The sequence below is a fragment of the Plecotus auritus genome (assembly GCF_963455305.1).
Source record: "Plecotus auritus genome assembly, chromosome: 7".
Classification (NCBI taxonomy): domain Eukaryota; kingdom Metazoa; phylum Chordata; class Mammalia; order Chiroptera; family Vespertilionidae; genus Plecotus; species Plecotus auritus.
Genome location: NC_137774.1, coordinates 61,755,383 through 61,778,377, shown reverse-complemented (window position 1 = coordinate 61,778,377; position 22,995 = coordinate 61,755,383). Strand labels below are relative to the sequence as shown.

The 22,995-nt window shown below is 46.3% G+C and overlaps 2 protein-coding genes across 4 annotated transcripts in view; one reads left to right on the top strand and one right to left on the bottom strand.

Moving 5' to 3' along the window:
* METTL9 (methyltransferase 9, His-X-His N1(pi)-histidine) overlaps window positions 1-22,995 on the bottom strand; it is a 56,111-nt gene that overhangs the window by 2,283 nt on the left and 30,833 nt on the right. For 2 of the 3 annotated variants that reach the window (XM_080677704.1, XM_080677705.1), the window contains exon 4: window positions 21,384-21,568. The exons of the other annotated variant lie outside the window; for it this stretch is intronic. In XM_080677704.1, coding sequence (XP_080533830.1) covers window positions 21,384-21,568 — 185 coding nt within the window. The remainder of the gene's footprint in view (window positions 1-21,383; window positions 21,569-22,995) is intronic. 3 annotated transcript variants of the gene reach the window in all.
* Window positions 149-9,752, top strand: IGSF6 (immunoglobulin superfamily member 6). Its single transcript, XM_080677707.1, has 6 exons — window positions 149-303; window positions 3,822-4,181; window positions 6,106-6,212; window positions 7,055-7,102; window positions 7,434-7,514; window positions 8,588-9,752. Exons 1-6 carry the CDS (start codon window positions 237-239, stop codon window positions 8,642-8,644), a joined length of 720 nt encoding a protein of 239 aa, XP_080533833.1. The 5' UTR covers window positions 149-236; the 3' UTR covers window positions 8,645-9,752.

Genomic DNA, 22,995 nt, shown 5'->3' with positions numbered 1-22,995 from the left:
AGAGGTTTTGTAAAAAGGCAAGGCAAATGTATCATGTGAACACCTAGAAATGTGCTCTAGGCTCAAGTCTCAATTTCAAATGGCGAAACTGCATTACAAACAATATTTACACAATTTCAAAAAGTTCCTGATTATGGTTCCTTAATAAGAGTTCCTCTCTTCAGTTCTTCCTTTCTAAAAAGAGGAAAAAAAGGGCAACGCTCTTCAAATACACGCACCCCACCCCACACAGAGACATGGAGGCTGTGGACGCGGCCAGGGCCCTCCTCGGCCTGGAAGTCGGTCTGATTCTGTGCTGTGTTGGTAAGCTGCTTTTTCTCCTCCACTTGACTTAAATCAATTGCTCTTTTTTGCCTAATGCATTTATATTTTAAGCCCCTACAAAATAATTTTCAAATGTATAACATGATGGAAATTGTCTAAAGTGGTAAGTTTCCTTTTCCCCAGGGAAATAGGTGATAAAAGAGTAGCTGAGGAAGTTTCATATTAGCACTGAAACATCCCCTTTGCTATTCGCTGCTTTACAGAGAGGACCTCACCAAAGGGTGAAAGAGTCCTGCAATTCCAGGTGCCAGCCATCAGTGACTGAGCTCCCACGCGGCACAGAGGGACAGGGTGAGCACCGAGCACAAACCCTGAATGCCTTCAAAGGGCAGTGCTTCTGAAAAGCTGAATCTGTAAATGAGAGAGTGACTCCGGGCAGGGAAGGCGGGGGGGCGGGGGGGAGTGGGGGCTGCTTCAGCTCCTTTCCCGAGAATAACCACCCTATCACAGACCTGAGTTTAAATTCTGCTGCTTCTGTTTTCATCCATGAAAGAAAGTGGTTCCCACCTCGAAGTTCTAACAATCTCATCATAGTTCTGATAAATCTAATGACCTCAGTTTTGCTCACAAAGTTTGAGTCGTAGGGCACAGAAGGCAGCAAAAGCTCTTAAAATTAACTTTTTTACCTGTAAAAAATAAATATAAAAATGTTAACAGTGGTTATTTTGGGTAAAAGACCTATATGGGTGATTTCTCACTTCTACTCTCAATATTCTATTTTTTCTATTAGGTGCACCTTATGTTTGTAAGCTTGTCACTGGTGTAATTTTTAAGTAGAACCCTGCTCTTTTAAAGATGCTCCCTGAAGGCGGGAGTGGGGTGCAGGTGGTGGCGCCGTGGCCAGGGAGCTCACTGTGCCAGCTGCTACTTCTGCAAGCTCAAGACTGTTCCTAGAGGCTTTCTCAGTGTCAAAAATTCGCTTTTAACTTATTTTCTAGTTTTGTTTTTAAAAATAGTAAAATAACCTTTTTAAATTCCCTCCACCAAGGAGATAAATTTTCAACCTTTTCAGAGGGTACTGCCTTTAAAAAATCCTACAGAACATGAGAGCTCTTACAGATCAACTTTTCACAGGAGCAGGCTGTGTGTGCACATCATCCCAACTTCTCTTTTTTTTGGAGATGTTGCTTAACTGGGCAGGAAGAAACAGAAGTTTCCTCACAAGTCTGCTCTCACAACTCAGGAAACCCTACCACTGATTTGCTCCCACTCAGACTCATTTTGCAGAACTGGAAATAGGCGGAGATATAAAACTCCAGAATTGCAAATATTTCTTTTATCCTGGGCATTAGTTCTCCAAGAAAAGTGCTAAACGTCGGCTTCTCTTGCTCTTGTTGCTGCTTAGTGCTTAGAGTGTCGACCTGTGCACAGAAGGGCCTCGGGGTCAATGCCTAGTCAAGGGCATGTACCTGAGTTGCAGGTTCGATTCCTGGCCCTGTTGGGCGTGTGTGGGAGGCAAGCAATCGATGTCTCTCTCTCTCACACTGATGGTTCTCTCTGCCTCTCTCTTTCTCTCTCTCTCCTCCTTCCTCTTTCCCTCCATTCCTCCCTTTCCCTCTTCCCTCACCCCTTTCCCTCCCTTCCACTTTCTCTAAAACTCAATGGCAAAAATACCCTCAGGTTAGGATTTTTTTAAATGTATTTTTATTGATTTCAGAGAGGAAGGAGAGAGAGAGAGAGAGAGATGATGAGAATCACTGGTCAGCTGTCTCCTGCACACCCCCTACTGGGGTTCGAGGCAGAAACCCAGAGAGAGAGATGATGAGAATCACTGATCAGCTGTCTCCTGCACACCCCCTACTGGGGTTCGAGGCAGAAACCCAGGCATGTGCCCTTGACTGGAATTGAACCCGGGACCCTTCAGTCCGCGCAGGCTGATGCTCTATCTACTGAGCCAAGCCAGCTAGGGCGGGTTAGGATTTACAAACCAAAAAAAAAAAAAAAAAAAAAAAAACACCAGCTTCTCTTTTAAGAATTCCTTCCCACAGAGGACTTGGAACTGAGACACTTGGTTAATCCGTTACATTCCAACAGGCCCAAGTCCAAGTCAAAGCCTCCAAGATAAAATGATCACTCACTGAAAGTCAGTGTTCGCTAGCATCTAAGATGACGTGTGGGCAGGAGGCGTGCGCTGCTGATGAGCCTGTGCAGCCTGCCCGTGCCAGCAGGTGCTCCGGGTGACCTGACCCTCTCCCACGGCTCACGTTTATGAGGTCACTTAAAAGCTCCCAGCTAATCTCAAATTGTACAAATGCTAAACTTAAAACGCGCGAGAACAGCTCTGCCTCACAACCAGGCCTGTAAGAAAGTGCAAGTGAACAAGGCCCATCCGGAACTCGAGCACCAGACCAGCTGGTCTCTCTTCCCTTTCATTTGCTGACACAGACCATTTAGAAACATACAACCAGGCAGAAGTCAGACTAAAAACTGGCCAAAATGACTCTAATGTGTCTCAACCAATGCTACTCCAGGTCGAGCTCACTCCTCACGGGCTGTGGCAGAATCTCCATTTATAAACACCTGGGTGGCTTCCCAGCTTCACACGCCAGGTAAGGTCGAGGTAGGGTCAACCTGCGTGACGGGAAGCAGCACGACACGGTGGACAGCAAGGCCTGGGTGCCCAGTCCCAGCCTGCTAACACCCGCTGGGATGCCCGCAAGTATCTCTAAATGGCGTGGGGCACTGTGGAAGCAGGAACAGCCGTGATATCTACCTTTTCTTAAACATCCTTCTGCATCAATGGTCTCACTAGCCCCACGAGGGGCAGGATGCTACCCCCGTTCTGCTAGTGAGGACGCTGGGCCACACGCCATAGAGCAGGCAGAGCTAGGACCCCACCTCAGGTCTGTGCCTGTTGTCCCAATGTTTCCATCCAAGCAGCGACCGCGGCCAGGGGGAAACCAAATTTGCTGGGCCAGGCAGGGCTGGCTCGTTAGGCCTCTGCTCAGCAACGAGCCAGGGTGGCATTCCCCAGGTGTACTTCTTGCCTTGCACAATGTTGCCCACAGAGACAACCCAGCTCACAAAGGGGCAATTGTGAAGGCCCATGAATTCCTAGCAATCTCAACCCCACAAGGCAAACCCCAAATGCCTCCTGCTCACGTGGCTCCGTCATGGCAGCGACGCCTGCCTGAGGGGCTTTGATCCCAGCACCACACTGGACACAAGTCCTGCGAGGCCAGGGTACGGAGGAGGAAGCAGGCTCTGAGGTCCCAGGGAAGCTTGTCAATCAGTCCGCCGAGCGTGATCACGGGGACCCCGACCTTCTGATCGGGCAGGGCCGACCCCACTGGAACTTCTCTGGGGCTGTTCCCAAGTAACCAGACATCACTGTGAACCAGCAGGTCAGGCCAGGAAACAAGGGGAGTTAGGGAAAGTGAGGGCACTGGTGTCTTATTGTTTCAGTCTTGTTTGTGCTGAGCGTAAGGTAAGAAGAAAGTTGGGTCCTCTGGCCCACAAATGCCAGCGAGATCAAAGCAGTAGCTGTCTTCCTCCAGGTGCCGCGGGCGACTGCACTGTCTCTGTCTCGCAGCCGCCTGTCCTCGAAGCAGACGACGCGCAAGGGGCTGTGACCATGCCCTGCTCCTTCTCCACAGTGGGCTGCCCTGCTGAGCCACCCAGCAGCCTGTGGTTCCGCTATGGGACTCACCGGACAGAGACCCTCTGCATGGACGGGTGCACAAGTGAGGCCGACAAGTTTACAGTGAGGAAGGTCCTGGCACAGAACCAGGTCTCCCTCACGGTCAACCGGCTGACACCCAATGACAGCGCCATCTACATCTGTGGACTCGCCTTGCCCAGCTCAGAGGACCCGAGGGCCAAGCAGGCCGGAGCGGGGACCGTGCTTGTGGTGAGAGGTCAGTGGTCACAGCTGTGCTCCAGAACACCGCACGCTGTGCGGCCTTTAAACACACTGCCCCCCTTACACTCGGAGCGCCACAGCTCTGCGACTCAGTTCCCTGGCCAGGGAAGGCCATGACCCGAGCACAGGCCAGTGCACGGTTTGGTTGGAAAACTCCTGGGAGCGCCTCTCCAGCCTCCACAGTCGGCAGTATGTCGGTGCCCGACCTCTCCCCACGCCCTGATGTCACTAGTGAGGGTGACCCTTCTTGTGTGACCGTGAGTGGTGGAGTGCCCATGCCTTGCTAACCACCCCGTTCTCAGGAACTGGCCTGGTATCACACCATCGAGAACAAAGCACTGCAGGGGCGCATAAGTGATCGGTAAATTGGACCCAGAAAAAATATGCATTATGGAGAATAAATACAAATTTAGGGAGAAGCCAAAGGGTGTCCCTGACCCTGCCATTCTGTGTGGACAGAAGAGGAAGGGACTAGCGTGACTCTGGCTCTTGAGATTTATTAAAACCCATGACAATTTCCTCATTCAAGTGAGGATACTGACCCTAGCCAAGTCCTATACGTTAAGAAATTAAATTTTTAAATTTAGAGCAAAGAGAGGGGCAGTAACTCCCAGACTCGATCTCTTCCCTTCAAAATGACTCCCATGTGATGAGCGCTGAGAGCATGAAACATGGACTCGCTGTGGACCAGCACCTTGCACGTGCACAGGACTGTGCAGGCCCGCCCCCTGCTGCATCCTGTGTTAATTACTAGGGTGTCCCCACGGGCGCTGGGTATTCCACTGCCACTTACCCTTACTCCATTCTCACCTGGAAGGTAAATTATAAATGAATTAATGTGCATAGAGCACTTTTATTGGTGCCTAGCTTATAGCAAGTCCTCAATAAATGGTAGCTACAGACATGAGCACAAACACACGACTCTAGAGATTCGTACAGCTCACTGCATTGGTCTTCTGTAAAAACAGCAGCCAAAGAAAAACGTAAGCTTGTGTGGAGAGAAAGTCTCGTTTAGGAGCAGAAATGAAAGTGTCGCTAACACAGACATGGAAAATTCCTGCCTTTTCCGTAGAACTCCTAATTTAGCACTTGAAACATTTTTTAAAAGTTTTCCCACTATAGTTAATTTGTTAGTTTCAGAAAAAAAATATACATTGTATAAACCGAGTTCACAGGATAAGCATCTACAGGTATGTAATTGAAAAGTACAGGTTATTAAGATAATGATTACAAATCAATTTGTATTTTGCACTTCAAATAATCAAGTACTTGAAGACAGCGTGTTACCCAACCCTTACCGAGAGCCCAGCACACCTCCTGCAAGGAGGGAGAATTCAGAATGTGAAACTGGACTCAATAATTCTCCTTCCAAGACTTCATGAGCAAGAAGGGGCATGGAACAGCAGCTGTCTTTTAAGTGTGTAACAAGCACTGAGGCCCGCCACGCCTGAATGCACTAGTCAGCTAGCATTCTGAACAGCTCGAGGCAGCAGCGCTGACAAGCACAGGGACACATCTTCACCCACAGACAGACTTCCAGACACTGCATCATCTCCACCAAGAGTACCTTCCATGCCCTTGAACTGTCTTGAAATATCTACCTAACTTTAAGCAAGGTAAGAATCGCTTTATATAAAAAGTGATTCTTACCTTTATGACAATTAATTGAATTTTAAAACTTCTTAGTTTTAAAAACAAGTAACATTTTCAGTATAATACATTTAAAAAACTGATGAACAGGCTTTAACTATATTATATACTTGAATGTCTTTAAAATCAAGAGACCATAAATACATTTTTATGAATTGCCAAGTGGAGTGTGTGTTTTACCTCTAAAATGTAGCTTCAGTTGAGCCTTAAATGTGTATCACAGTAGTAAGTTCCCACTAACTGGCTGTCTCTGCTCTGCAATTAACCAGGAGCGCGAGGCCCGGGCAAGGCCCTACGGGGGCTCCTGGCAGCTCTGCTGGCTCTGCTCTCCGTCTACGTGGTCGCGGTGCTCGGGATCTTCATCATCCTCACCAGGGTAAGTCCAATTGCCTTGCACTGGACCCCAGAACCTTGACTATCATCACAAAGAAATGACTCCCCCATCTCCACGCGGAGCCTCGGAACAGCTCCCCTCGTGACCGTCTCCCTGAGTGGCGGCAGGAAATACCACCTCCTGGGGAGTCGGAGAAACAAGCACATTTTCATCCCAGCAATCGTCACTGACCAGAGGACCCGATGTTTTCTCTTTAAAACCTATAATATTGGAATAAGGACCCTTCTTCAAAACCATCTTATATGCTATCTGTCTGCTGCGGGGGAGGGGAGTGGTTAAGAATGAGCAAAAAGGGTCTGGCCAGTGTGGCTCAGCAGTTAAGTGTTGGCCAATGAGCCAGGAGGCTGGGACACATGACTGGGCTCGATCCCCAGTGAGGGGTATGGGAGGCAGCCAATCAGTGCTTCTCTCTCATCACTGATGTTTCTATCTTTCCCTCTCCCTTCCTCTCTGAAATCAATAAAAATATATTTAAAAAAAAAAAGAATGAGCAAAAAAGAGTTAACAAAAAGATTAGGAGTTGCCTAAAATATTTTTAAAAAGTCTAAAGTTTTTGAGAAAGAATACCTGTCTCCTGGCTGCTCTATGCTGCTATAAGAGGGGGTCTATGTGTGTGATATCAGGGTTGCTATAAATACAACAATCAATATCAGTCTGAGTTATTTTATTAATATAATAAAAGCATCTCAGAAACTGCATGAAAATGACTAACTCTTACTGTACAGCATTAAATATTAAGTTAGATCAATCTTATGGGAGGTGTCCGCCGCAATTGTTTTGAGTACATAAAATATCTCTTAAAATTTTCCTTTTCTTTTTGACAGTCAAAATTTAACACTCCAAGAAACAAAGAAAAAGAAGATTCACAAAAGGTACAGACCAATGCTTGTAAAATATCTTTTATACTGTGGCTGGTTGTAACTATTTCAAATCCGAAACAGTTTAAGAGACACAGAGAGCATCATGGTAACTTTCAACCATAGCTACTGTCTCCTATTGTTGAGAAACTCAATGATAATCTCAAATGATAAGCTGAGATTGAAACTTGATAGTTCTCAGCCATAAATTCTACTTAATATACTAAAAATATCAGAGTTAATGGTAGGAATAGGTATGCTGGGGCGGGGGGGGGGGGGGGGGCGGGCAACATCCAGCACTTTTGGTCCTAAGACAGAGGCACTTTTTTCTCATTTGCATTTACAGAAAAGGAGTGCCAGACGTATTTTTCAGGAAATTGCTCAAGAACTTTATAATAAGAGACATGTGGGAACAAGTCAACAACCTGTAAGTATAAAGTATGAGAAAGATGTCATGCCATGATACAGCATGCTTGACTAAACACTGAGCTGCCAACACGCCATCGATATGATGGTTTCTTGTAGAGCTTGCACATACAGGTTCTCATACAGAGCCTGTCTGGGTAAACACCGCCCAAAGGCGTACGACACAGCAGAAACCAGGCAGGCACCTCAGTGGCATGGACTCTGGGAAGCACAGTGGCTACTGGCAATGCTTTCAGTGCAGATGAGAGTGACTGGGGGTCAGTGGCTCCTTTGTACAGTATGCAGGAGGAGACACCACATCGGTGCTGCACACACTTGTGGATCAAGCTATATAGTAAACATTATTTGTTGCCAATAAGGCAGAAAGAAATTCACAGCTGAAAAGACACAGCTAATGGGAATAAAAGCTGAATGTGTCTTCAGTCTTTGGGGCTGGGCGGCAGGAAGAATGCCCGCCACCACCTCAGCCAGCGTTTCTCCAAAGCCCTGCCAGCAGAGCGATACTCAGGTCCCATGACACACGACCAGACGTTCAGATTTGAGTTAAAATTATACAGATTACTGAGCTTATGTACTACTAAGGGTATTTTCCTCCTAAACAGCAGCTAAAGGGCAAATGTAACAGGTTTCTGAAAGAGGTGTGTTTTTTAAAAATCAACTTCTAAAAAGTAATTTCATGCAGGAGAGAATATCGTCTAAGGAATCATTTCATTCTCTGGTGTATATGCAGAGATACACAAAGAAGTGGTGTGCCCGCCAGAGGTGCCGCTTGCTCTGAATAATTATAATGCCCGTTCACTCTTTTCTTAGTGAGGCTGGCATCTGTTCCAGCAAAGCGGCAAAGTGGCCTGCAGAGAGGCTGGGAATCGGAACTGCAACATGTTTAAGCCAGGGCTGTGGCAATGGCATCTGAACAAGAAAAGTAACGTTCAGTTCCCACAACTTTGCTAAATACTTGACCTTTAAAAGTACTAGAAGGGCACTCAGGACCCAGAATGCAAGATGGCATATATGTTGCGTTCAGTGTGCATCATTGGTTATGTAACCTTAAATATGGCTTACTGACTATTGCAGGAGAAAGACAACACTTATGAAAACAGGACAGCACTGGACAACTATGAAAGACCATAGCAATTATTTAACCTTCAATTACGTCACTGAAAATTCAGAAGTTATGGTAGGTTTAATGGACATATACCCATCAGGCTTTGAAAACATAAACAAAGATGAATGAAAAAGACAACTGGGCACAAGAAAGGATGCTGGATACAAGAAACTACAGTAACTACTGAACACTCAAACTCAACGAAACTGCACACACTTTCCTAACTTGCTAAAAGAATTCCAAGCATTCTAACACTTCCCAGAAAGCTCGTTTTATACCATGCATCCTATATTTGCTTCATTCAACATGAGGTGGGTGATGACGATTACCCTGAAGAAGATCTGAAGTCATACCATATGCCTCAGTCTTTTTTTTTTTTTTAAATATATTTTATTGATTTTTTACAGAGAGGAAGGGAGAGGGATAGAGAGTTAGAAACATCGATCAGCTGCCTCCTGCACACGCCCTACTGGGGACGTGCCCGCAACCAAGGTACATGTCCTTGACCGGAATCGAACCTGGGACCTTTCAGTCCGCAGGCCGACGCTCTATCCACTGAGCCAAACCGGTTTCGGCATATGCCTCAGTCTTGAGTGGAGGAACTGTCTATGGGTTGTACAAGTGGTGGGCCAATGAGATTAAGCTGGAGGGACGGAGGGAGGCAAGAACAGAGGGAGGGAGGGAGGGAGGGAGGGAGGGAGGGAGGGAGGGAGGGAGGGAGGGAAGGAAGGGTCAAAATCTGAGCTGGAAAAAAATCATCTCACAAAGTACCTTGGAGCAAAAATCATCTCCTTAACTACTGCCTCGGGCAATAGCATAAATGCACATTCTCGGCCAGGTATGCAAAATGCTACCAACAAAGAGTGAGACTAGAATAGAATACAGAGTAAGAACACGGTAGCTAAAATATAGAAAATCCAAAGCAGAAAGTTGAACAGAGAAAACCACAGAACAGATCACCCCAGCCAACTCTGCATGTCTACATTGTGCCAAGAAAACAGGTTATGGATTGTTCTTTGAAGGCTACTTCAGGGCAAAAAAATTTATTTAAAGTGCCTGCAAGTGTACACTCACTACTAAATATGAGTTACAACCTATTGTTTTTACTTCATTAAAGTGTTTCTTTTAAAATGGCATTAAATAAGTGTACTCTTATTTTTAAAACCCAGATAGAATTTAAATATTTTAAGATCCCTTCGAAAATGTTTGGCATGATGGATGACTTAAATCCATAATCTTCAATCTTTCTAGTTACACATGCCAGAAAAAATGGAAAGAGGACGGGAGCATATAAACACATTTTATTTGTGTGTATACATATGTTGTGTATGTATGCTTTATTAAGTACAGTGTATGTGTGAGCATGTATGTATCTTAGACATTGAAATAGAAAATAAACAATTGGCATAAAAAGTAATATACAGTTGACCCTTAAACAACGCAGAGATTAGGGACACCAACTTCCTCTCCCCCTGAGCAGTCAAAAATACACTTATAACTTTTGATTCCCCAAAACTTAACTACTAACAGCCTACTACTAACCGGAAGCCTTACCAATAACATAAACAGCCCAACACATATTTTGTATGTTATATACCGAGTGGCCAGATTATTATGATCTCTGAACACATAATAATCTGGCCACTCAGTGCATATATATATATATATATATATATATATATATATATATATATATATGGCCCAGTGCATGAATTCGTGCATGGGTGGGGTCCGGCCAGCCTGGCCAGGGAGAGGGGACATGGGCGGTTAGCCAGCCTACCTGCTGGTCGATCTCCTGGTCGAGGGGACAATTTGCATATTAGCCTTTTATTATATAGGATATACACTGAGTGGCCAGATTATTATGCGTTCAGAGATCATAATAATCTGGCCACTCAGTGTATATTATATACTATGTTCTTACAATAAAATAAGTTAGATAAAATATTATTAAGAGTGCCTGGTATATGTATAATGTGCATTCTTTTTTTTTAATATGTATTTTTACTGATTTCAGAGAGGAAGGGAGAGGGAGAGAGAGATAGAAACATCAATGATGAGAGAGAATCATCGATCAGCTGCCTCCTGCACAACCCACACTGGGGATCAATTCCCGGGCATGTGCCCCGACTGGGAATCGAACTGTGACCTCCCGGTTCACAGGTCGATGCTCAACCACTGAGCCCCACCAGCAAGGCTAATGTGTATTCCTTTATTCATCCATCTAGCCAACAATACTTACTGAGCACTTTACAAGTGCAAGTTGAAGGCCTCTGCACACTGCCCGGGGTCCTGCCAAGCATGCCCTTCCCAGCCCCCGTCCACGTTCTCATGCTTCTTCTCATGCTGTTCCCTCTGACGAGCAAAAAGCTTCACAGAAATCAATACAGCTCCAGTCTCACCTCCCACGGAAACCCACAGTACCTTGTCATATTTCCTATCAGACTACCCTGCACTGTCTATTTACATCTGCCTTCAGTACTATTCTGTGAGTGTTTTAAGGCTAGAACCATGTTTTTCATTATATCTTTGTACTAGAGGCCCGGTGCACGAAATTCATGCACAGGGGGTGGTGTCCCTCAGCCCAGCCTGCACCCTCTCCAATCTGGGACCCCTCGAGGGATGTCCGACTGCCCGTTTAGGCCCGATCCCACCAGTCGGACATCCCTCTCACAATCCAGGACTGCTGGCTCCCAACTGCTCGTCTGCCTGCCTGCCTTCCTGATTGCCCCTAACGGCTTCTGCCTGCCAGCCTGATCACCACCTAACCACTCCCCTGCCAGCCTGATTGATGCCTAACTGCTCCCCTGCCAGCCTGTTTTCCCTTAACTGCCCTCCCCTGCAGGCGTGGTCACCCCTAACTGCCCTCCCCCCCCCAACTGCTCTCCCCTGCAGGCCTGGATCCTTCCCAACTGCCTTTCCCTGCAGGCCTGGTCGCCCCCAACTTCCCTCCTCTGCCAGCTTGGTCACCCCTAACTGCCCTCCCCTGCAGGCTTGATCGCCCCCAACTGCCCTCCCTTGCAGGCCTGGTCCCTCCCAACTGCCCTCCCCTGCTGGCCATCTTGTGGTGGCCATCTTGTGTCCACATGGGGGCAGCCATCTTGTGTGTTGGAGTGATGGTCAATCTGCATATTACTCTTTTATTAGATAGGATAGAGGCCTGGTGCACAGGTGGGAGCCAGCTGGTTTGCCCTGAAGAGTGTCCCAGATCAGGGTGGGGGTTTCCTTGGGGCGTGGGGCAGCCTGGGCGAGGGGCCTGTGGTCGTTTGCAGGCCAGCCACGCCCCCTGGCGACCCAAGCAGAGGCCCTGGTATCTGGGGTTTATTTATCTTCTACAATTGAAACTTTGTAGCCTGGAGCGGAGCCAAGCCTTCTGCTTGCTCCCTGGCGGCAACCTTTTTTGGGGGGATTTATGTATCTTCTATAATTGAAACTTTGTAGCCTTAAGCGGAGGCCTGGGCCAGCCAGGGTGTGCGGAAAGCTTGGCTTCCTCCATCGCCGGGGGCAACCCTAGCCTCCTGCTCTTTCCAGCTCTGTGGCTGCCGCCATTTCTGTTTGGATTTATGTATCTTCTATCATTGAAACTTTGTAGCCTTGAGTGGAGGCCTAGGCCGGCAAGGGCAAGGCGGAAAGCTTGGCTTCCTCCATTGCCAGGGAAACCCAAGCCTCCCTCCTGCTCTCTGTGGTCATAGCCATCTTGGTTGGGTTTATTTGCATATTCGTTCCTGATTGGCTTGTGGGTGTGGCTTGTGGGTGTAGTGGAGTGATGGTTAATTTGCCTATTACTCTTTTATTAGATAGGATTTCCACTGTCTAGGCCAGGGGTGGGCAAACTTTTTGACTCGAGGGCCACAATGGGTTCTTAAACTGGACCGGAGGGCTGGAACAAAAGCATGGATGGAGTGTTTGTGTGAACTAATATAAATTCAAAGTAAAGGAGTGGAACCCTCCGCTCTTTCGGCTCCGCGGGCCGGATAGAACAGCCGAACGGGCCGGATCCGGCCCGCGGGCCGTAGTTTGCCCACGGCTGGTCTAGGCAATGCCTGATATGTAGTAGGCCTCAGATGTCATTACATGAATGCAACTGAACAATGTTTCTATAGAAAAATACTTTTTCTGCACTTCAACTGAGCTATGATGCACATTCACCGCTTAGCCATTGACCCTCACACCCCTCCATAAAGACTGCTACTATCTGAGCACCCAGAATAGGCACTGGAAAGGATTACGCGACAGCTTTCTGTTAGATTAAGTTTCCCATGACAATGAAAACAGAATAATACTGAAAGAACTAAAGAGGGAAACAGAGCCGTGGTTCTAGTGTCTACACACCCTACAAGGGCACTTAAACCAAATACAGAAAGATGGTGGTGGGCTTTCAGAATGAGCCCACTCCCCCTGCTGTGTAAGAGGAGAACTGCACCTCCGGCCAATAGGAATGCACTTAAGTCTCTGTGGAGCAAGTCACATAAACCCATGCCAAGTGCAAACTCTGAGCTGAAATCAGAAAGCAGAATAAAGACATCAGGTTATGATCATTATTGTTAAAGGCGCTTGAAAGGCAGATCTAAAGGACATTGACAAATATTTCAGACTGAAGAACTGTGAACAAATATGATCAATAAAGACACAAACAAAAACCAAGTAACAATGGGATGGGATAACATAAATCTGGCATGGCAAATGCCAGTGCTAAAACGGACACCGTTGAGCACTACCCTATACATCAGATTATTTAATCCTCACAACATACCTCCAGGTAAGTATTAGACCATTTTACAGACGAAACACTAAGCTTAATGAGAGGCCCGGTAGTAAGGGCTGCCCATGTTTCTAACACAGGCTGGCTCTCAAAGGCCAAGTTCTTCCCAGGAAACAGCCTGACAGTCTTGCTTGTTCTATTTAGACAGATGGGAGCTCTTAGACTAAATGTGTCTAATTTAACTAGAACCATTAGCATGGAAAAAAGTGAGAAAGCTGCCAAAGGCTACCTTTCAAAAAGCACAGGCCTCGCTGCGGTTACTGGAGAAAACTACTAAACTTCCCAAGAACAGATAACCACATGCCATTTAAACTGTCCGAGAGCATAAAAACCTTCCAAGTTACAAAGTTTTTACAAAGCCAGCAGAACAGATACCAAAACATGACACAGATAACATCCACCAAATAAACACAAACCAAACATCATTCACCAGCATTAACGCTCATATTTTACTTAGAATTTTAAAAAAAACATCCAGTGATGCATTACAAGACTATCCAGTGTAAATCCAGAACTGCATATATAAGAAAAGTGCTTTTAGTTTATGAAGTCAAAGGAGAAAAGGCAGGATAACCACACCTCCATCAATGTTGAAAACACCAGTGAAATATTCAATAGTTATTCCTGATTTTGTAAACTCTTAATAAAACAGGATTTAAAAAATATGTAGCTCAAGACAAACAACATCAACCTTAAGGCAAAAGATAGTATCATATTTAAAGTGGAAACATTTCATTAAACTCAAAATGAAGACAAAAATGTCCACTGTTTTTTATTAACATTTTCTGGAATTAACTACCAATTCACTTGGACCAAAAACAAAAAGTCTGAAAATGAAAAGTAGCAAAATTATTTGCAGATGCTGTAACTGTATCAACTACACACAAGAGAATCTATAAAAAAATGTATTGGAAACACTAAGAGAATTCAGTAAGGTAAAGATAAAAATATCAACTCCCTACATATACATGGTATTCCTTCTAAAACAGAATGGAAGAGCCTCTTGCAACAACAGGAACAAACCTGGAGGACTGGTGCTCAGTGAAGTGGGTAGATGCTGTAAGATCTCACTCATGCGTGGGAACTAAACGAGCCAAACTCCTAGACCAGAGAGGACAACAGTTGGCAGGGGCAGGAGTGTGGGAAGAGTAGGGAGATGCTAGTCAAGCTGCCAGGTGATGACTAGGTCTTGGAGATCTGGTGTACAGCAAGTGACTATCCTAATATATAAAAAGCCAGGAGCTGTCACGACCGAAACAACTGGACGGACGACCAAACAGCAGGCTATGTGGGCGACCAGGCTGGCAGGGGGGTTAGTGAAGGATGACTAAACGACTGAACAGCAGGCTGCATGGGGCGACCAGGCCGGCAGGAGGGCAGTTGGGGGCAACCAGGCTGGCGGGGGGGGGGGGCAGTTAGGGGTGACCAGGCCAGCATGAGGGGCAGTTGGTGGTGACCAGGCCAGCAGGGAGGCAGTTGGGGGTGACCAGGCTGGCAGGGGAGGCAGTAAGGGGCGACCAGGCTGGCAGAGGGGGGGCAGTGAGGAGCAAACAGGCTGGCAGAGAGGGGCAGTTGGGGGCGACCAGGCTGGCGGGGGGGGAGCAGTGAGGGGCGACCAGGCTGGCAGAGGGGGGGCAGTGAGGGGCAAACAGGCCGGCAGAGAGGGGCAGTTGGGGGCGACCAGGCTGGCGGGAGGGAGGGGGCAGTCAGTAAGGGGTGACCAGGCCGGCGGGGTGGCAGTTGGGGGCGACCAGGCCAGCAGGCAGGGGCAGTTGGGGATGACCAGGCCGGTAGGCAGAGGTGGTTAGGGGCAATCAGGCAGGCAGGCAGGTGAGCAGTTAGGAGCCAGCAGTCCCGGATTGTGCGAGGGATGTCCCAGATTGGAGAGGGTGCAGGCTGGGCTGAGGGGACCCCCCCCATATACAAATTTCGTGCACCGGACCTCTAGTCTATATATATAAAAGCCAAGCAACTGGAACAACCGGTCACTATGAAGTGCACTGCAGCCGGCCAACCAGCCTGATCGGAGGCAGGGTCAGCCAGTCAACTTCCCGCAGCCCCTCCCCGCCAGCCAGCCCGGCCCCTAATTGGCCCCCCACACCCCGATCAAGGGCAGGGCTGGCTGGCCAACTTCCCACAGTCCCTCGCCCCGGCTGGCCCCAACCCCGATCGGCCCCCCCACCCCAATCGGGGATGGGGCCAGCAGCAAACCCGGCTAGTCTATATATATAAAAGCCCAGCAACCTGAACAGTGGAACGACCAGAATGACCGGTGGCTATGACGCGCACTGCAGCAGCCAACCAGCCTGATCTGGGCCCCGATCGGTGCCCCCCCCCCAGCTGGCCCAGCCCCCAATTGGCCCCCAATACCCCAATAAGGGCGGGGCTGGGCCCCCATCTGAGCAGGCTGGCCGAACCCCACCCGTGCATGAATTCGTGTACTGGGCCTCTAGTAGTTAATAATACATGCTAAGAGAGTGGGTCCTAAGTGTTCATATTCACACATACAAAATGTAACTATATGAGGTGGATAATCACTTACATAATATACATATATTAAATAATCGCACTGTCCCTTATATACAATTTTTTTAAACTTTATTTTTATTGTTGACACTATTACAAACATCCTCATTTCCCTCCATCTTTGCCCACCTCCACACAGCCCCACCCACCCTCCCTCGGGCCTTCATCACACTGTTGTCTGTGAAATATATACAATTTTTATTTGTCAACTATACCTCAATAAAGCTGGGAAACATTTAAAAATAAAAAATATTGCCGAAACCGGTTTGGCTCAGTGGATAGAGCGTCGGCCTGCGGACTAAAGGGTCCCAGGTTCGATTCCGGTTGAGGGCATGTACCTTGGTTGCGGGCACATCCCCAGTGGGAGGTGTGCAGGAGGCAGCTGATTGATGTTTCTCTCTCATCGATGTTTCTAGCTCTCTATCCCTCTCCCTTCCTCTCTGTAAAATATCAATAAAAAAATATATATTTAAAAATAAATAAATAAAAAATATGATAGAAGAAAAATTCCTATTTAAAATATCACACACACACACATACACACACACACACACACGATTAGAAAACTTTATATTACTACAGAACATAAAGAATTGACCAGCCCTGGACGGTTTGGCTCAGTGGATAGAGTATCAGCCTGCGGACCACAGGGTCCTGGGTTTGATTCCAGTCAAGGGCACATAACTTGGTTGCAGGCTCCTCCCAAGCCCCAGCCCTGGTCAAGGCTCGTGCAGGAGGCAACTAATCTATGTGTTTCTCTCACATCGATGTTTCTCTCTGTCTTTCCCTCTCTTTTCCACTCTCCCTAAAAAATCAATGGAAAAATATCCTCGGGTGAGGATTAGCAAAAACAAAAAAGAATTGACGAAACTGAAAGACACAGTCTATTATTAGCCAGGAAGGTTCAATACTCCCTAAATTAAGCTATAAATTTAATGTAGGGGAACTAGATAAGCTACTGTTAAAGTTGGTCTGTTAAATAAATAAACCAAGAAAAATCTGACTGAGGGGCAACTAGTGCTATGATATTAAAATGCATGAAAAGCTACAGTAATTAAAATCGTTTGGTACAGACACACAAGATACATCTTAACCCACAGAATCAAACACACAGGACTTCAGTCTATGATAAAGGTGGCATTTCAAAGCATTGAGGGAAAGATGATGACTCAATCAATGGTGTCAGGGTCACAGGCTAGCAGTTCCACACCTGGAACGAATCCTACACACAACTTTAACCCTGACTTTCTTCAGGTCTTTGTCACCCCCTCAGGGAGGCCCCTCCCTGGTCACCCTCTTTAAGATCACAGCACCCAAACCCAACCCCCAATTTCTGAATCCCCCTTCTTGCTTTTTGTTTATTTCCTCCATAACACTTATCTCCAACCACATACCATTATTACTGTCTGTCTTTCTCACTAGAGTGTAAGCTCTGTGAGGGCAAGGATATTCCTATGATTTTTGCTCACTGCATCCCCCGCATGTAAGGCACTCAGTAAGTACTTCTTAAATGAATGAAGATATTCTATGGCACAAAGCATTTAGCAGCCAACTCCCATCCACCTTTGCTGTGAGCTCATGTTTGCACCCCACACCTGGACCCAGACCCAGACCCAAACCCCTTGCCAGTTTCTGGTTGGACTGGGGCATGTGTCCCCATCTTTGTCAATGGGGCCAGAGTGCTGGGGAGATTTCTGGGTGAAGAAGTTTCCCTCACTGCTAAAAAAACACAACAAGACATATGAGGGGAGAACACCCCTTTCAAGATTTTGTCATGCCCACATGATGCTTGGCACCACAGCAGCCATCTGTGACTCTGAGGGGAATGTCAACATGGAAGATAAAGCAAGCAAGCTCTGTGCTTTACCAGAGCAGGTATATCACTGAGTTAACCAGACACGGGCTCACATTTCTAAAATAAATTCTGAATTTTTAAAACCTCTTGTGCCTGGCTGGTATGGCTCAGTGACTGAGAGTCAACCTATGAACCAGGAGGTAACGGTTCAATTCCTGGTCAGGGTACATGCCCAGGTTTCAGGCTCGATCCCCAGTAGTGCAGGAGGCAGCTGATCAATGAGTCTCTCTCATCATTGATGTTTCTGTCTCTCTCTCCCTTTCTCTCTGAAATCAATAAAGATACATATTTTTAAAAAGCTATTTGTAGTGGCTCCTCCTGTTTCTGGAAGCAGGAGGCAGCCTGATGTGAGCGGGCACGCCTCAGAATGCTCCTGTGACTACCATTCAGAGCCACTGGGGTCTGCAGGGGCTTCCTGGTGCTATCAACCCCCAGGGGGTGCGGGGAAATGTTTCGCAGTCTGCTCTGAGGGGAGCTGCCTGCAGTGTGTGCCAGTGTCCACGATGTAAGCACTTGCACACGGTCAATTGCAGTAATGGCCATGAACCAGGCACCAAGTTCCTGCCACTACAATCCGCTCCCATGAGCCAGTGAAACCAGCTCCAGCACCCACTGTTTGCATCCTCACATGACACAAACACATATATGCTGATAAGGAGTAAATTCCTAGATATATTTAAATGGCAACAAAAGCATTTATGTTGAGCTTTAATTATATAATTCACGTTTTCATGTACACACATACTTATGTATATGCATAGACTATCTTTGGGAAAATATTCAAGAAACTTGAACAAGATTGTGGAACTGGAAGGAATGAGAAACTATTTATTATATACCCTTTTGTAAGTGGCTTGAACTCTTTATTATGAATTACATTTTTATGGAAATTACAATTTTTAATCCTCATCTGATATATTTTTATTGATTTTAGAGAGAGAGGCAGGGGGAGAGAGAGAAGAAACACTGATGTAAGAGAAACATTAATTGGTTGCCTCCCATCCGAATCCTAACTGGGGATGGAACCCGAAACCTAGGCATGTGCCCTGATGAGGAATTAAACCCACAACCCTTTAGTGCACAGGACGATGCTCCAAACGAGCCAGGCAGCCAGGGCTGAAAATTACAATTTAAAAAAAATATACGTCACTAAATTTTCATTTTTGCAATATAATTCTCCTTTCCTTGATTACATACTTTTTACTTTTTTTTTTTTGATGCTTAAAACAATTTTCAGTAGATGTAATAGCCCCTATCCAAAACTGCATCACTAAACCAAATAAACTAAAATTAGAAAGACACAATTTTGCATTTTTTCCCAATTAACCTAAGTAACAAAATCACTGTGGTTCAATTTCGAGTCAAATAAAAATTACACACAAGGAATAATTTAATATACAATGGCTTTTTGTTAAAAGATAAATTGAGCCAGGTATGCAAAGCAGCCCAGTATCCATGACCTCACAGAGCAAGATCATCTCGCACCTCCCAGTCTTCAGTGCCACTTGGAGAGCATCAGGATCTAGTAATCAGTGGTCTAGAGAAAGGAAGCCATGACAGAGTGCGAGGAGCGATCTGCAAAACTGACAGCACCTCCAGCACCCACAGCACCCACGCTTCTCATCTCGGGTGCTGTGTGTCACGCAGACTCCTGGCATTCAACAGGCATCCCTTGTAGCCACCATCAAGGAGTTTGTGTTAGTCCTTACTGGAAACCGCCCTCTTGTCCAATGTGACTTCCTCTCAATATTTAGTGTCGGAAGCACAAGGAAATAAAACTCATGGTCAAACTGGTATTTCTCCCCCTGTGCTTCCACCTCCCCTATGCCAGGAAGTTGCACTCAAGTTCTGTCAAGTGGTTGCCCAACAGGACCCAGGAAGCCAGGCTTACGCCTGATGACCGTGACTGCCACAGAGGCGGGCTAAGGCTCGGTCACAGGCATGGCACAGAGTCACCCCGAGGGCACTCACTGTATAGCACACATGTATGATACAGGGGCACTCACGCCTACAGTGGCTTTTTCTTTACCATGACAAACGGTTCAACAGGAATGTAAAAATAGACATGGGGAAAGAACATCTGTCTGTTTTCTTTCCCACCCTCCATTTTGTCTATCATCAACACAAATCTAAAACCATTTGGTAAATGTTAAGACAAGCATTAAATATGAAGAGTCAAACCTGAGGGGGGAAATAAAGACAAGAAGAAATGAAGGAGCTAGTGAGCAGCAACACAGATCCACAGATCTTCACAGACATCCACTCACCACAATGCTTACAAGATAATGGGTTTCTTTAAAATGTCTGCAAGCTCTTAGAGGTTTTGAACCCAGGCTGAGCTAGGCAGTAAATAAATAAATAAATAACCTAAAGATTTAAAAATATTAACATGTATTACTTATATAATAAACTAGAGACCCGGTGCATGAATTCATGCACAGGTGAGGTCCCTCGGCCTGGCCAGTGATCAGGGCCAGCCAGCCAGGGGGAGGGACCACGGGAGGTTGGCCAGCCACAGGAGGTTGGCTGTGGGAGCGCACTGACCACCAGGGGGCAGCTCCTGCTTGAGCGTCTTCCCCCGGTGGTCAATGCGTGTCATAGCGACCGGCCAAACCGGTTGTTTGGTCAACTGGTTGTTTGGTCAACTGATCGTTTGGTCAACTGGTCGTAACGGTCGCTTAGGATTTTATATATATAGATAACTTTATATTACTGTACATTAACTTACAAAAATGCAAAAGCGTCTTAAAGTCATACAACTTTCAACATGACCTGAAACGCAAACCACACTAGCTGAAACTGAGTCAGTGTGAACTGCTGCCACTAGCCACAGTGCATCTGAACGAACAGAACCAAACCATTTCTTCTCATCTACTCTCCCTTCAGTAGTGCTGAAGAACAGACCACACAATGGAAAAACCAAACATTACACAAAGAAATGATACAAGCTGGAACACAGAAAGGGAAAAATAGGTGACAGCAATTATCATTTTTAGAGTCTGGGACAAGAAATTCAAAATACAAAACAGCTACAACATTCTGCAAGTATATATGGGAAGATTTAAAGGCATCATTTATAGCTTGACTCAGCTTATAAGCTAATATATTGTGCAAGCTCTATTTAAAAGCAGAAAATATGGGCCCACAGTAGGCTTCCCATCTGGAATGGGCAGACCCGACTGAGCACTAATTATTACCACTGCAAAGGGACTAGAGTTCTATGACAGCCACATCAATCCCTGGCTGGTAGCCAAGTGGTTAGGTCACCGGCCCCATGCACCAAAGGGTCATGGGTTCGATTCCCAGTCAAGGGCACGTACTTGGGTTGCAGGTTTGACCCTTGGCCCCGGCTGGGGCACAGGTAAGAGGCAACTGATCAATGTATCTCTCTCCCATAGATGTTTCTCTCTCTCACCCCACCCCGCCACTCCCTCCCTTCCACTCTCTCTAAAAATCAGTGGAAAAAATATTCTCTGGTGAGGATTCACAACAAAACAAAACAAAAAAACCCACATCGAGATGAACATTCATCAAGGAAGTATTTTCCAGGCCGTTCCAAGAAACAGAATCACAAACACCAATAACCACCTATGCTGGGGAAGAACGGCCTGACCACACTCACCGTTTTCCACATAGGGATGGAAGGGCAAGACCAGGGCAAGGATGACCCTGCCTCTAGTTGGCTCCAAGACACTTCTGATATCTTTTAACAAAGTCAGGGGCTGATCACAGCGGTCCAGCAAATTCAAGCAGCTGATGACATCATACTGGAACCCTGTATTCTGCCATTCATTTATACCGAGCACTCTGGAAAAATCAGAAAGAACTGGATTGATACAAAACTCCCTTACAGACACCTTTAAAAATAACTGAGATGCCAGTGAAGGATCTAACTTTGTCTTCTAATTCAAAATGAATTCAAAATCTTCATTTATAACCTATATTTGCAGAAATAAAAGGGTCAGGGCAAGAGAAAAATAGCTACCATATTTTTTTAAATTTAGCATTTCACCTATTTCCAAATCTCAAAACATATACAATTTTCTTTTCAAGAGCTAATCATTACTTAATAATTGACAATATGATGATAAAAATGATTATAAAACTAAAGCATCAAATCCTTGAACATCAGTTAATGAAGAAAGAGTCCTACTTTCTACATTCACTGGAATTTAATCATAAAATACATATTTATGGTTTCTATTCCTAGTGTCCCTCCTATTTAAAAAAATGTTTTTTTATTGTTGATAGTATTACAGATATCTCCTATTCCCCCCTTTATCCTTTCGTCCCAGTTACTACCCCACCCAGGTCTTCACCCCCTCCTAATTTTAAGAAAGGCTGGGGGTGGTACAGACAATTCCCATTTTCAACCTAAGACCTATTGAGCATATCTGTTCCCAGAAGAGAGATACTACCGTGTTTCCCCGAAAATAAAACATCCTCCGAAAATAAGACCTACTTACAGGTTTCCTTCTGAGTGAAATATAAGGCATCCCCCGAAAATAAGGCCCCCAGGCTCTGTCTCAGAATGAAAATTAATTTACCGTAAACTGGTTGCTAGGGCCGCCCCGACTGGCGTCTAGCAACCAGTGACATTACGCAGAGTCCTGACGTCACTGCTGTGTGGAGGCGGAGCGGAGGTCAGAGTGAGCGGTGAGCGCGGGGCGGGAGAGAGGAGGAGACTTTCACAGATGCGTGTAGAAGAACAGGAGGATTAGAGCGGACGGGACGCGGCGAAGGTGGTGAGTGCTGGTCTGTCTCTGGTGACACTACCTGATGCTCGCGGCCGCCTTCATGATGACTGAAGGTTCTCAGTCAGTGGCAGACCCTGCTCCAGCCCAGATCCAGGCCCCAGCAAGCCCAGTGACAGTCCCCAGGCAGGCCCCAGGGGGTAAATGTCTGATAAAGGGGTAGGGGGGATGTCTGGTGAAGGTGTTCAGTGGCACAGGGGTGGGGGGAGGGGGATCACTTAAAATGACACAGGAGGATCAGAGGGGGCAATCAAAATGACACAGGAGGATCAAAAGGGGTTACTAAAATGGTAATCCCCCCTCTGATTCTCCTGTGCCATTTTGATTCCCCCCTCTGATCCCCCCTGTGTCATTTTGAGTGATCCCCCTCCCCCCACCTTGATACCCCAATTCCTTTTTTTTTACCCCTGGAAATGAGCGCAAAAAGAAAAAGCTACTCCGTGGAGTACAAGAAAGGAATCGTGGAAGACTCTTGGGGCC